At 45.7% G+C, this 14,840-nt stretch overlaps 1 protein-coding gene across 1 annotated transcript in view; it reads left to right on the forward strand.

Moving 5' to 3' along the window:
- Positions 1-14,840, forward strand: part of LOC137538083 (transmembrane protein 272-like) — a 74,288-nt gene that overhangs the window by 25,703 nt on the left and 33,745 nt on the right. The window contains exon 3 of the mRNA XM_068260080.1: positions 12,965-13,024. Coding sequence (XP_068116181.1) covers positions 12,965-13,024 — 60 coding nt within the window. The remainder of the gene's footprint in view (positions 1-12,964; positions 13,025-14,840) is intronic.

Raw genomic sequence — 14,840 nt, forward strand, 5'->3', positions numbered from 1 at the left:
ATTTCTCCTATGGAATATGTAAGGCTGTGTTCCCTGACTTGATCTTGGCTAGAAAAGGCTTAATACATAAACAATGTTGTTAGAAATAACAGCTTTCTGAGTTTTCTCCATCATCATGGTGGCCTTTATTTCACTAAAATATGTGTGGAATGGCATGCAGTGTATTTAGTAAGCTGACAATGTACTACAAAGAACAGTCACACCTCAGTACAAAAACAAGATAAAAGGGTGTTACTTTACATTCTTAAGGTGGCCGACTTGGCGGCCGATCTACCATCACTTTGATTATTATAATAGGATTGAATGAAAATCTGTGCTGCCAAGAGTGCCCAATCGACCTTGCGACCAATTTCGGTCCGAAAATGGTTGCATGTATTGACTGGACAAGATCTAGGGCCGACATTCTCTATCGAGTGCGCAGAGATAATGGCGTGTGATATAGGCATGAGCGAAAAATTGACGGAACCCCTGATGCTGTCTCCCCTAATGTAAAATGCCCCCCCCCCCCTTCCCAGTGCAGTATACACATGAGTATGCGGAGCCAGCAACAAACAGGTGAAGGGTACTGCCTGGGCTCTGGGGTGTATGGGCAGGCTACAGATCTCTCTTTGATCAGAGAGATCTGTCTCTTGGTCGATCTTGCCATACATCTTCTGATGTATGGGAACCTTTAGTGAGTAACTGGGAAGACATAGACTACAGTATACTAAGTATCTCCTGAGCTCGATCTCGCTAAAGTGGACATCCAATCATCCTGCACGCTTGACTTGGGTTTGTCAAAACATGTTGAGTATTAGATTAGTACGGGTATAACTTGACTTATCAGTAACATTATTACATTGAGATATAAAATAGAGAGGATTCCTTATGTGCTAGTGATAGGAGGGTTGTGGTGGTCAATATGTGAAAGAGTTTATTCATCGTGTTTCGCCAGACAAATCGGCTTCATCACACTGAAGGGAAAAACGCTGTGTTTAATGGAATGCAGTTAAATGCAAAAACAGATGGTAAATCCATCCTATGTTATCTATAGGATGTGTTTACACTGTCAAACAGAATGCAAATGAGTGACACAGTTGCTGGACTGCAAATGAAAAATGCTGAACTTCTGCACTTTTCCACAGCCACACTGCAGAACGCCGAATGCAAACGCAAATCGGACTCAATACAAGCCTATGGGAACGGACACACTAAGCTTCCCGCTACACAAAAATTGCATACCTGTCCCATAAAACATTCAGCACCATCCATCCAGCTCATCCCATCCCTGTTGTCCTGGAGACCAGGAAGCATACAACTTCCTGTTGGTTTGCAAATGAAGGTAATGGGTATCCTCCTGCAACACATTATACCTGAATTTCATCTGACCCTTTCACAGAGGTACTAACCTTCCTAAAATCTACAAGGTCCCTTGTCTCCTTACATGTCTCCTTACATTCACAAAACACACATTACCAACCCACAAAACCCTACATGTTTTGCCCTCTCCCTTTAAAAGATGAGGGCTTCATCAAGTACACAGCAGAGTACAGTAGTGCTAAGGTTCTAACATACAAATTAACAAAACATATATAAATTAGTCACAAAAGTGCAGCCTTGCAGCCATGGATCAAGCTAACCGTGCCATCTGCCTACTGTCTATTTGCTGTAAGGGATATAAGGGCACTCACTTTGTTTTTAACGCAAAGCACCATTCCTAATGCGTCCTCCAGGGTCCCAAAGAGATTAGTCATTCTGACCATTCAAATCCCTGCTGCGCTCTGTCAGTGCAGCCCATGTCTCTGGGTTGTTACTGGCACATAGTCTAGCCCATCACTCCTGGTGACAGTTTAGACACACCTGCCTATCACAGGCTGCTAGTGGTGTTGGCCTCCCCATTGGTTCTGATAGCAGTACGGGCAGAACAATTGCTTGTAATCCCACATCCTGTTTTCATCAATCCAATAAATCCTTCCCCCCCTGAAGAGCCAATTGCAATGGTCAGCTTAAAAAACACAGTTTCCTATTGGTGCTGCAGCACGCTGCCTGTTCCTGGCAGTATCCATCTTATTTTCCCACAGACTGAAGCCAAATCCTGATGTCATTTCCTCACTTACTTTCTCCTCCAATCTGCTGTGTCATCTCTGTCTTGCTTCTAAGTACATATGAGCACAGGATCAGGTTTCAGCCTAAGCATGTCACACTGAAATGCTCTTATCCAATCAATGAGGAGCAGGATGGTTGGAGGGGTGATGACAAGCTTCCCCCTCTCCTTCTGGTCGACAATAGCAAGAGAATAGAGCCTGGCTGACTGAGATAAGATAATTACAGCAGAGACATTTCTGAATTGATTGGAGTTGTTGCAGTGCAGGTTGAGATTCCTAGCAGCATAATAAATACATTGCAGTGTTTAAATGGAATTTGATTTGGCTTACAGTCCCGCTTTTTTTAACGACCACTGCATGTACACAGAGACTACAAAAAAGACTGATTATTTAAAATAAATGGTACCACCCTGTTATTGATGGAAGCGATTGGTCACTGTAATCATGGATCACAAAAGTGGGGAAAGGTGAGAGAGTAGGTCAAGAGGGGGAAAGGATATAAAGGGGAAGGAAGAAAAGGTCAACCCTGTGGGTATTTTTTTACAAACATAAAAAGCCACTCTTAGTAGAAATAAGCTAAGGTTTTTCTTTTATTAATAACCTAGACTTGCTAATGCCCAAAAATGCCTTACAAGGTCTGTAATTGAATAGAAGGGGTGCATTTGTTCATAACCAGTATAGCAATAATATAAAAATACTTTTTTTGAGTATCAAACAGGATGTAATGTTAGATTCAGATCAAACATACATTAAGATTTATACTCATACGTGGGAGAGGGGGAGTGGGGTGTCTCATGACTATACAAGGATTTCTTAATGGGAGCAACATGTTGGGACCATAGTAGAGATTACAGGAAAGGGATAAAAGGTGAAGTCTTCACTTAGGCCTGTTGGGCTGGGGGCGCCCACTCTATAAATCCATTTGCCATTAAGTTAAAGTAATCTTTGATCAAGATTATCCTTCCTGGGTCCAGCAGCAGTAGAGCTTTGTACCGTGTTAACCATCAGTGAAAGCAAGAGGTTTTGAATCAGGATGATAACATTTATTGGCTAACTTAACCGACCGCCCACTACCAATAGGCGGCGCCAAAGTGGCACCCTAGGACTGAGTAACGCTGATCGGTGGCGGCACCTGGGGGACCAATTAGCCTTGGATTGCGCGCAGGGAGGCGTGCGCATCCGCCGGCATTAGGCTTTGCCCACCCGCGACGTCAACCCGCCGGCCATTTAGCAGCAACGGCGGGTTGTAAACAGCCCGATTTCCCCTGAAAAAGTGTATAGTACACTTTGCAATGTATACAAAGTGTATTATACAGGCTGCCTCCTCCCCTGGTGGTCCCAGTGATCGAGGGACCACCAGGGGAGGAGGCAACTGTGTATGTATACACATACTCTGTTCTCCCCTCTAATCACCCACTGATCACCCATCAATCACCCCGTTACCACCTGTCACTGCTACCCATCATACCCATCAGATCAGACCCTCATCTGCCCCTTGCAGGCACCCAATCACCGCCCACACTCAAATCGCCCTCAGATCCCCCCTAATCACCTCCCTAGTGCATTGATTGCATCTATTCCCCCCCTCTAATCACACCCTGAAACACCCATCAATCACCTCCTGTCACCACCTGTCACCCCCTAGCACAGCTACCCATCAGATCAAGCCCTAATTTGCCCCGTGTGGGCTCCTGATCACTCGGCCAAACCCTCAGATCCCCCTCAGACCCCCTTCCGATCACCTCCCCAGTGCATTGATTGCATCTATTCTCCCCTCTAATCACCCCCTGAGACACTCATCAATCACCTCCTGTCACCACCTGTCACCCCCTAGCACTCCTACCCATCAGATCAGCCCCTAATCTGCCCCCTACGGGCTTCTGATCACCTGGCCATCACAACTCAGTGACCACAGCTTTCTACTTCACAAGTACTCCCTTTTGCTAGGTAGGTGCTCTTTTTCCTGGGTAGTTTTAGAGGAATACCCGCTAAATTTAGCAGCCCACCATGGCAAAAAAGGGGTATTCCGTTGAAGAGGCCGCCAAGATTCTGGCCCAGTGGGGTGAGTGCGATTAGGAAGCCTCATCCAACGAATCATCCGGGTCAGAATACGAACCGGTGAACAGTAAAGAAGGCCCGAACCTCCGATTTCGCGAACGAACGAACTTTCGCGAACCGCAATAGACTTCAATGGGGATGCAAATTTTGAAAACTAGAAACATTTATGCTGGCCACAAAAGTGATGGAAAAGATGTTTCAAGGGGTCTAACATGGATGGGGGCATGGATGAGTGGGATAGACGCCAAAAGTCCCGGGGAAAAATCTGAATTTGACGCAAGGCAGTGTTTTAAGGGTAGAAATCACATTGAGTGCTAAATTGCAGGCCTAAAGTGCTTTCAAACATCTTGCATGTGTATACATCAATCAGGGAGTGTAATTAGAGTACTGCTTCACACTGACACACCAAACTCACTGTGTAACGCACCGCAAACAGCTGTTTGCATAGTGACGGCCGTGCTGGACTGGTGCGCACCATGGCCAGAGTGCAGGCCGTGGCGGTGTTCAAGCCCATATGGTCGCCGGGATGTGGTAGCTCAACGATAGAAAAACAGTGACTGTCCAGCTGATCAAATTTGGTCTGTGCACAATGAAGCAGCGACCTCATTATCTTCTTGTATGTAGGTAGGCATAGGTAGGTGCCCCAGTATAGGTAGGTAGTCATAGGTAGCTGTCCCAGTATAGGTAGATAGGCATTGTTAGGTGCCCCAGTAGTTAGCTAGGCATGGATAGGAGTCTCAGTATGAGTAGGTAGGTATAGGTAGGTATCCCAGTATAGTTAGGTAGGCATAGGTAGGTGTCCCAGTATAGGTAGATAGGCATAGGTAGGTGCCCCAGTAGTTAGCTAGGCATAGGTAGGAGTCCCAGTATAGGTAGGTAGGCATAGGTAGGTGTCCCAGTATAGGTAGGTAGGCATAGGTAGGTGTCCCAGTATAGGTAGATAGGCATAGGTAGGTGCCCCAGTAGTTAGCTAGGCATGGATAGGAGTCCCAGTATAAATAGGTAGGCATAGGTAGGTGTCCCAGTATAGGTAGATAGGCATAGGTAGGTGCCCCAGTAGTTAGCTAGGCATGGATAGGAGTCCCAGTATAAGTAGGTAGGCATAAGTAGGTGCCCCAGTAATTAGCTAGGCATAGGTAGGAGGCCCAGTATAGGTAGGTAGACATAGGTAGGTGTCCCAGTATAGGTAGATAGGCATAGGTAGGTGCCCCAGTAGTTAGCTAGGCATAGGTAGGAGTAAAAGCAAGTAAGATTATCCGGGCACCAGATGGATTTGCAAGTCACCTTTAATAAACTCCCAACACCTTCATAGATGCACGCAACAAATCTAAGCCTTACAGCTGTTTCACAGGATAAACCTGCTTCTTCAGAGGCAGAAGATACAAAAAAGGTAGGAGTCCCAGTATAGGTAGGTAGGGATAAGTAGGTGTCCCAGTAGTTAACTAGGCATAGGTAGGAGTCCCAGTATAGGTAGGTAGGCATAGGTGGTTGCCCCAGTAGTTTGCTAGGCATAGGTAGGAGTCCCAGTATAGGTAGGTAGGCATAGGTAGGTGCCCCAGTATAGGTAGGAAGGCATAGGTAGGTGCCCCAGTAGTTAGCTAAGCATAGGTAGGAGTCCCAGTATAGGTAGGTAGGCATAGGTAGGTGCCCCAGTAGTTATCTAGGCATAGGTAGGTGTCCTAGTATAGGTAGATAGGCATAGGTAGGTGCCCCAGTAGTTAGCTAGGCATGGATAGGAGTCCCAGTATAAGTAGGTAGGCATAGGTAGGTGTCCCAGTATAGGTAGATAGGCATAGGTAGGTGCCCCAGTAGTTAGCTAGGCATAGATAGGACTAGTCCCAGTATAAGTAGGTAGGCATAGGTAGGTGCCCCAGTAGTTAGCTAGGCATAGGTAGGAGTCCCAGTATAGGTAGGTAGACATAGGTAGGTGTCCCAGTATAGGTAGGTAGGCATAGGTAGGTGTCCCAGTATAGGTAGATAGGCATAGGTAGGTGCCCTAGTAGTTAGCTAGGCATAGGTAGGTGTCCTAGTATAGGTAGATAGGCATAGGTAGGTGCCCCAGTAGTTAGCTAGGCATGGATAGGAGTCCCAGTATAAGTAGGTAGGCATAGGTAGGTGTCCCAGTATAGGTAGATAGGCATAGGTAGGTGCCCCAGTAGTTAGCTAGGCATAGATAGGACTAGTCCCAGTATAAGTAGGTAGGCATAGGTAGGTGCCCCAGTAGTTAGCTAGGCATAGGTAGGAGTCCCAGTATAGGTAGGTAGACATAGGTAGGTGTCCCAGTATAGGTAGATAGGCATAGGTAGGTGCCCCAGTAGTTAGCTAGGCATAGGTAGGAGTCCCACTATAGGTAGTTAGGCATAGGTAGGTGTCCCAGTAGTTAACTAGGCATAGGTAGGAGTCCCAGTATAGGTAGGTAGGCATAGGTGGTTGCCCTAGTAGTTCGCTAGGCATAGGTAGGAGTCCCAGTATAGGTAGGTAGGCATAGGTAGGTGCCCCAGTATAGGTAGGAAGGCATAGGTAGGTGCCCCAGTAGTTAGCTAGGCATAGGTAGGAGTCCCAGTACAGGTAGGTAGGCATAGGTAGGTGTCCCAGTATAGGTAGATAGGCATAGGTAGGTGCCCCAGTAGTTAGCTAGGCATAGGTAGGTGTCCCAGTATAGGTAGATAGGCATAGGTATGTGCCCCAGTAGTTAGCTAGGCATAGGTAGGAGTCCCAGTATAGGTAGGTAGGCATAGGTAGGTGTCCCAGTATAGGTAGGTAGACATAGGTAGGTGCCCCAGTAGTTAGCTAGGCATAGGTAGGAGTCCCAGTATAGGTAGGTAGGCATAGGTAGGTGTCACAGTATTTAGCTAGGCATAGGTAGGTGTCCCAGTATAGGTAGGTAGGCATAGGTAGGTGTCCCAGTAGTTAGCTAGGCATAGGTAGGAGCCCCAGTATAGGTAGGTAGGAATAGGTAGGTGCCCCTACCACACACACACTTATTGATCCCAGCAATCAATGTATTTAAAGATGCTTATTAACTATGCAATTTCACTGAGAGATCAACCTTCCAATTGATTGGATTGGACAGTGTTGAGAGTGCCAATCAACTACAAATGACTAATTTGTCAATCGTTTTATTAATCTGTTTTGTGCAGGGATTACATCTGAAATTATTGGAATGGTTATAATTTTTATTCCAGTTATGGGCCAAATCAGTGCTTTCCACTCTGATAGGTTGGAGCAGGGTGGAGGGTGGAGCTGGACTCGAAGAGCAGCCGACAGTGATGATGCTGCCCATGTTTGCTGCCCCTTAATACCCTGAATGCAGACACTTGCCCGACGGCTGCGGGTCACGTTTAGCAGCTTAACTGCATGAGTGTGCAAGCCCTCCCCTTGCTCCCTGGTGCCCTAGGCCATGGCTTTTGTTGCCTTGCCTGAAATCCAGCAATGGACTGTAAAGTGCACCGTACAGGTCACATTGCAGCAGTAGGCAGCAACACAATGTGTATCGTGTGAAAGTATCATTTGAGTAGAAGCAAAACAGATTGGGCACTGGTTGCAATCATCCAGAATTAGTTTAATCAAGCAAGGTACAGATTACATGCAAAGGGGTGAAAGGGCCGGCCTAACAGTTGTTTCGCAGGTCTCCCTGCTTCTTCAGAGGCCAAAAGATAGGGTGCATATTGAGTCTCCCCAATATATAGCATACATAGGTATAGCTTACCTCCCAAATAAGGTCCAAAATGCCACTGAGAATCGCCTGCCGCAACAGACAGGGGCTGTCCCCTTCCGGGAACACCCACCTGTAGTCAAGGTAGCCAGTTATGTGGCATAGACGAGACCCAATCCGTGTAGCTTTAAAAAATGTTCCCACGCCAATTTCCTTGGCAAAGGTCCCACGCCAATATCCTCTAATCTTGCGACCTTCTTAAGTTGATTGAAGATCTCCGCCGGCCGCTTCCACACACGTCGCCCCCCGCAGCTCTCAGCTATACTTAGTATAGCTGAGAGCACATCCTATGTGGATGCTAATACTGCTGCCGGCTCCCGCTGTCCTCACTGCCTCCCACACCTGTCACCCAGACCCATGCTGGCACCCAGTGCACCCATGGGTGCAATGGGTGCCAGGATGGGTCTGGGTGACAGGTGTGGGCACTGGGCAGGTGGAGAGGATAGCGGGAGCCAGCGGCGGTATTAGCATCCACATAGGATGCGCTCTCAGCTATACTAAATATAGCTGAGAGCTAAAAGCATCTTTAAATTTCCTTCCCAGGCTCCCCATTGGTGCCTTATCGACCAATGGGGATCCTCCTGATCTCCATTGGTCTGTTAAGGAACCAATGGGGAGCCTGGGAGGGAAATTTAAAGATGGTTTTTGCTCTCAGCTATACTATAGCTGAGAGCAGTTTGGCGGGGGTGGTGTGTGTGGCGGCGGTGCGCAGTGATCTTCAATCAATGTAACAGAAGATCGCAAGATAGAGGATATTGGCGTGGGAACATTTTCTTAAAGGTACAGGTAAGTATTTCTGGTTAATTAAGATTAATAAAGGACTTTTCTCACTGGGTAAAGGGTACTTTGTACCCCTATACTCATTTCTACCGGGAGGGGGGTGGGCATCTGGGGTCCCCTTCTTAAAGAGGACTCCCAGATGCCACCATGAACCCCCCAGGGAGTCGTCACCCCAGCCTCCTCTTGGGGCACCGGAGGTGGGGAAGAGCCCCTTGTCCATGGATTGGACAAGGGCTCGGGGGGAGATGGGAAGGCTTGGCCGCCCCTCTCCCCCAGAGCCCCCCCATACCATGGACCATGCGGGCTGGTATAGCTCAGGGTGCAAAGCACCAGTCGGTCCGGGGCTCCGCATTCTGGCTATCCCAGCCTGCATGGGGGACAAGGGGTTAAAGAGGCTCGGGAGGGGAGACCCATGTCATTTTTCAGATTACCCGCAAAGCACATCAAATTTTGTTTCTTTTAAATATTTTTTTCCGCTATCTTTTTAACATATCCGGCAAATTTGGTGTTGCTGGGATGTAAGGGGCCTTTGCTATTAACTGCTAAAGTTGGCGGGAATTGTGAATTGTTTCCCTAAGAACTGTCATTTACCCATTTACATGTGTAATATTTTCCTTTGAAATTTTAAAATTGATTTTCCCAAAAAGTATAAGGTCTTTTTGAAAAAAAAAATGTTCCTATTGTTCCCACTGTTATTCTTAACATTCCCTGCAAATTTGGTGTTTCTGGCATTTAAGGGGGCTTTGTTATTACCTGCTAAAGTCGGCGGCGTTGAAACATTTCCCACACTTAGAATGAGAAATTTAAAATTGATTTTTTCAAAAACTAAAAGGTCTTTTTAAAAAAAATACATTTCCTCTTGTAGTCACTGTCTCCCTCCACATACCCTGAAAATTTGGTGTTTCTGGCATTTAAGGAGGCTTTGCTATTAACTACTACAGTCGGTGAGCGTTTAATTTTCCCACGGTTAGAAGGAGAACTTTAACCACTTAAACCCCCGCGGTACGAATTTCTCCGTCCCTTTTTTCCCCCCTAAAAAACCAGGGACGGAGAAATCCGTACCTTCCGCGCTACCGCCGCTGTCCGCGCTCCCGCCGCTCGTGCGCGCGCACACGCCGCTCGTGCACGCCGCCGCCTGCTCGCACGGAGATCAATGAACGGGAAAATCCATTCCCGTTCGTTGATCTAAGCCCCCGCAATGATCGCGCTGCTTCTATTAGAAACAGCGCGATCATAGTGATTCTCCCAGCCTCCTACTGCTTCCTGTAAGCGTCCGGAAGGACGCCTACAGGTCGCATGTAAACAAACACACTGTGGCCATCTTGTGGCCAAATAGTAAACTACACCCTAAAAGCATTTTACATAAACAAACATTACATTTGCACAATAAATTAACTCATTACCTCCCACACGCTCCAATTTTTTTATTTTTTTTTTTGTAATTAAAAAAAAAAAATACAATAAAAAAACAAACATAAATAGTTACCTTAGGGACTGAACTTTTTAAATATTTATGTCAAGAGGGTATAACACTGTTACTTTATAAACTGCGGGCTTGTAATTAGGGATGGATGCAAAACTGAAAAAAATGCACCTTTATTTCCAAATAAAATATTGTCGCCAAACATTGTGATAGGGACATAATTTAAATGGTTTTATAACCGGGACAAATGGTTAAATACATTTCATGGGTTTTAATTACAGTAGCATGCTTTATTTAAAAACTATAATGGCCGAAAACTGAAAAGTAGTAATTTTTTTCCCACATTTTTTCCTATTTTCCCATTAAAACACATTTAGAATAAAATAATTCTTGGCATAATGTCCCACCTAAAGAAAGCCTAATTGGCGGCGAAAAAAACAAGATATAGTTCATTTAATTGGGATAAGTAATAATAAAGTTATAGACGAATTAATGGAAGGAGCGCTGAAAGGTGAAAATTGCTCTGGTGTTCAAGGGGTAAAACCCCTCAGTGGTGAAGTGGTTAAAATCGATTTTCTCAAAAACTATAAGGTCTTTTTGAAAAATGTTTTTACTGTTATTCCCACTGTTATTCTTAACATTCCCTGCAAATTTGGTGTTTCTACTATGTAAGGGGGCTTTGCTATTAACCGCTAAAGTCGGCGGCGGTTGAAACATTTCCCACACTCAGAACGAGATCTTTAACCACTTCCGGATACCGGGTGGTTTTGCTGATCGGTGCTGCGTGGGCTCTCCAGCCCGCAGCACCGATCAGCTAGCAGCCAGGCCGATCAGACTTCCCCCCTTTTTTCCCCACTAGGGGGATGTCCTGCTGGGGGGGTCTGATCGCCGCCGGCTGCTTGCGCTTGCGGGGGGGGCTCTCTTCAAAGCCCCCCTCCGCAGCGCTTCCTGGCCGCCTTCCCCTTCCCTCCCTCTACCTCCCCCTGTGAGCGGCGCAGGACGGAATTCCGTCCTGCGCCGGATAGGATAGGCTTCAGCCTATCAGGTGCCGGTGGTCCCCGGCCAATCAGCAGCAGCGCCGTATACATGTAAACACCGGGGAAGATCTTCCCCGTGTGTTTACATTTACCCTGCGAGCCACGATCGGAGGCTCGCAGGGTGTTCACGGAGACACCCCCCGTGAACTGACATGGAACGGCCGCTCATACGAGCGGCCGTTTCCATGCAATCCACTTCAGGATTCAGGGGCGTAGTTAAGCGTACGCCGAATCCTGAAGTGGTTAAAACTGATTTTCTCAAAAACTATAACGTTTTTTGAAAAAAGAAATCCTCTTGTAGTCACTGTGCCCCTCCACATACTCTGCAAATTTGGTGTTTCTGGCATTTACGGAGGCTTTGCTATTAACCGCTAAAGTTGGCGGGCGTTCAATTTTCCCATAGTCAGAAGGAGAACTTTAAAATCGATTTTCTCAAAAACTATAACGTCTTTTTTTCCCTCTCTTATACCCACTGTTCCTGTTTACATGCCCTGCAAATTTGGTGTTTATAAAATGTAAGGGGGCTTAGCTATTAACCGTTAAAGTCGGCGCCATTAAAGTCTATGGGAAAATGCTAACTTTTTTGAAAAAAAATTAGAGTTTCGCCACGGAGGCAAACAGCTGAAGTTCGCGCGAACTACCCGCCGGGCGAACTGTTCAGGCCATCTCTAGTTTTGTAATAACATGCTATCTTATTGGAAGCAAACTTTTTCACCTCGCCCAGCACGACTATCTATGTCCCTGTATTTACCCAAATATAAACAAATACAAATACTTGGTTCTGTTTCTATTTTTCGAACACACTAACTCTGTATCTCCATCTTGTGGCCATAAAGTAAAACCACATCCAAATACCCTATTATACACCTTCCTCCACCTAGAAAAATGAAATACATTTTCATTATTTTTAAAAATCCTTCGAGGTGAAGTGGTTGGATATACAGAATGCGAAACCTAATGGACTGGGCTGGCTGTTTGCACTAGCTGAGTGTTGTACCAGAGTGGGAGTCACTCTTTGTATGCAACCTCCTCCATATATTTAAATATGGTACTGGTTCCCTGGTGAAAGAAAGTCTTCATATGTAATGCGTACATTTGTATTGCTGTGCAAGGAGGGGGAATAGAGTGCTACGGCTGCAGCACTGTAACTTCAGGTGTCATATTCGTGCGATCAGAGAAAGTATCTGAGCTCACGCCACCTGGAATTCATCCCGGCGTGTGGCATTTCTATATCAACCTCTTTTCTCCCCCTCGCCTTGACCTCCTCCGTGTGCACCCATTGGCCGTCCGTGATTGGCTAGTCTCGGGCACGGATTGGGTCTCATTTATGCCGCATAACTGGCTTCCATGACTACAGGTGGGCGTTCCCAGAAGGGGGCGGCCCCTTTCTGCTGCGGCGGGCGATTCTCAGTGGTGTTTTGGACCTTATTTGGGAGGTAAGCTATACCTCGATATGCACCCTATCTTTTGGCCTCTGAAGAAGCAGGGAGATCTGCGAAATGGCTGTTAGGCCGGCCCTTTCACCTCTTTGGAGGTAATCTGTACCTTGCTGGATTAAACTAATTCTGGATCACTGCAACTGGTGCCCGATCTGTTTTACTTCTACTCAAATGATGTTGGGCGGTTTATGAGGTGGTGAGCACGGTGCTTTGTGAATCAGGATCCAGCTGCAAATCCAGTCTATTTTTGATTGCCAGTCTCACACTTTGCATTCTCCTATTGCATAGTGTGAAAGTGGCCTGATAATTCCAGCTTACATGCAAACTGTATAACTGTATTCTCACTGTCTGATATGTGTGATGTAGGCATTCCATATGTTAACCTTAGGTTAATTCTAACCATGTTTAATATGCTTTTGTTATTTCAGGTTCACAGATATGCAGTGTTCTCTTATGGTCAGCACTCAGCATTGCCATGATTGTCTTAGGTATTAACAATATATGTTCAATTAAAATGTGTGAAAAAAAATTATATATATATATATATATATATATATATATATATATATATATATATATACAGTGCTGCCCATACTTGTCCATACCCCTGGTAAAGTTTGGCTTAAAGTTGCTTTTATTCAACCAGCAAGTAATTTTTTGACAGGAAATGACATAGGTGTCTCCCAAAAGATAATAAGAGGATGTACATGAGGCGTTATTGTGGAAAAACACATTTCTCAGCTTTTATTTACATTTGAGCAAAAAGTGTCCAGTCCAAAATTATTCATACTCTTCTCAATAATCAATTAAAAAAAAAAAGTTTATTGGCTATTACGGCAATCAAACGCTTCCTATAATTGTAGACCAGCTTTTGCTTGTCTCTACAGGAATTTGTGACCATTCATCTCTAGCAATGAGCTCCAAATCTTTCAGGTTGGAGGGTCTTCTTGCCATCACCCTGATCTTTAGCTCCCTCCACAGATTCTCATTTGGATTCAAATCAGGACTCTGGATGGGCCACTCCAAAACGTTAATGTTGTTGTCTGCTAACCATTTCTTCACCATTTTTGCTGTGTGTTTTGGGTCATTGTCATGCGGAAATATCCACTGGTGGCCAAGGCCAAGTTTCTCTGCAGACTGTCTGATGTTGTTGAGAATCCATTTCTCATGTATTGCCCTTTTTTATGGGGCCGTGTACTGTGATTAGGTTCCCTGGTCCTTTGGCTGAAAAACACCCCCAAACATTATGTTTCCACCACCATGTTTGACAGTGGGGATGGTGTTCTTTGGGTTGAAGGCTTCTCCTTTTTTTTATGCCAAATGAAGGAAACATCATTGTGACCAAACAATTACATTTTTGTTTCATTTGACCATAACACAGAAGACAGAAGTTTCTTCTTTGTCCAGATGAGAATTTGCAAAGGCCAAGCGAGCTTTTGTGTACCTTTTCTGGAGAAGTGGCGTCCTCCTTGATCTGCATCCATGGAACCCAGCAGTGTGCAGTGTCCGTGAGATTGTCTGCCTTGAGACATTGGGCTTGATTCACAAAAGCGTGCTAACAGTTAGCACGCTTGTGAAAAGCCCCTCATCATGCCTAAACTCAGTTTAGGCGTGATAAGTTCTGATCGCACGCAAAGTCCCGCACGCAAAGTGCCCATTCACCTCTATGCGACGTTTAGTGTGCACCTGCGCTGTGCGCGCGCAAAACTTTGTGCGACGGACTTTGCGCGCGATCAGGTGTACACAGTGGTGCTAACCCAGTTAGTGCTATAGTTATCACGCCTAAAAGTTTTTAGGTGTGCTAACTGGGTTAGCACCGCTTTGTGAATCAAGCCCATTGCCACCAGCAGAGCTTAGATTCACCAGGATGGTGTTGGTGGTGATCCTTGGATTCTTTTTCATCTCTCTCACCAGCACAGGTGTCACTTTTGGCTTCTGACCACATCCTCTAGGTATTTTGTATTGTATTTTTTAATAATACTTTGCACTGTAGCCACTAGAACTTGAAAACATTTAGAAATGGCCTTGTAGTCCTTTCTTGACTTGTGAGCAGCCACAATGCACAGCCGCTGGTCCTCACTGAGCTCCTTTGTCTTAGCATGGATGTCCACAAACCAACTGCAGAGAGCTGCTGTTTTCCACATGTTGAGTTGATTAAAGCAACTGTTCCCAATTAATCAGGGTAATTAAATGGGTTGCAGAGGTGGCACACCTTACCCAAAGTGTGGGTGCCTTAACCTGTGGATGCTGAGCCCAAGCGTACGGTACTTCAATAGTCAAGCTAAAAGTCCAGGTTAGCACACC

The sequence above is a fragment of the Hyperolius riggenbachi genome, chromosome 11, assembly GCF_040937935.1.
Source record: "Hyperolius riggenbachi isolate aHypRig1 chromosome 11, aHypRig1.pri, whole genome shotgun sequence".
Lineage (NCBI taxonomy): Eukaryota > Metazoa > Chordata > Amphibia > Anura > Hyperoliidae > Hyperolius > Hyperolius riggenbachi.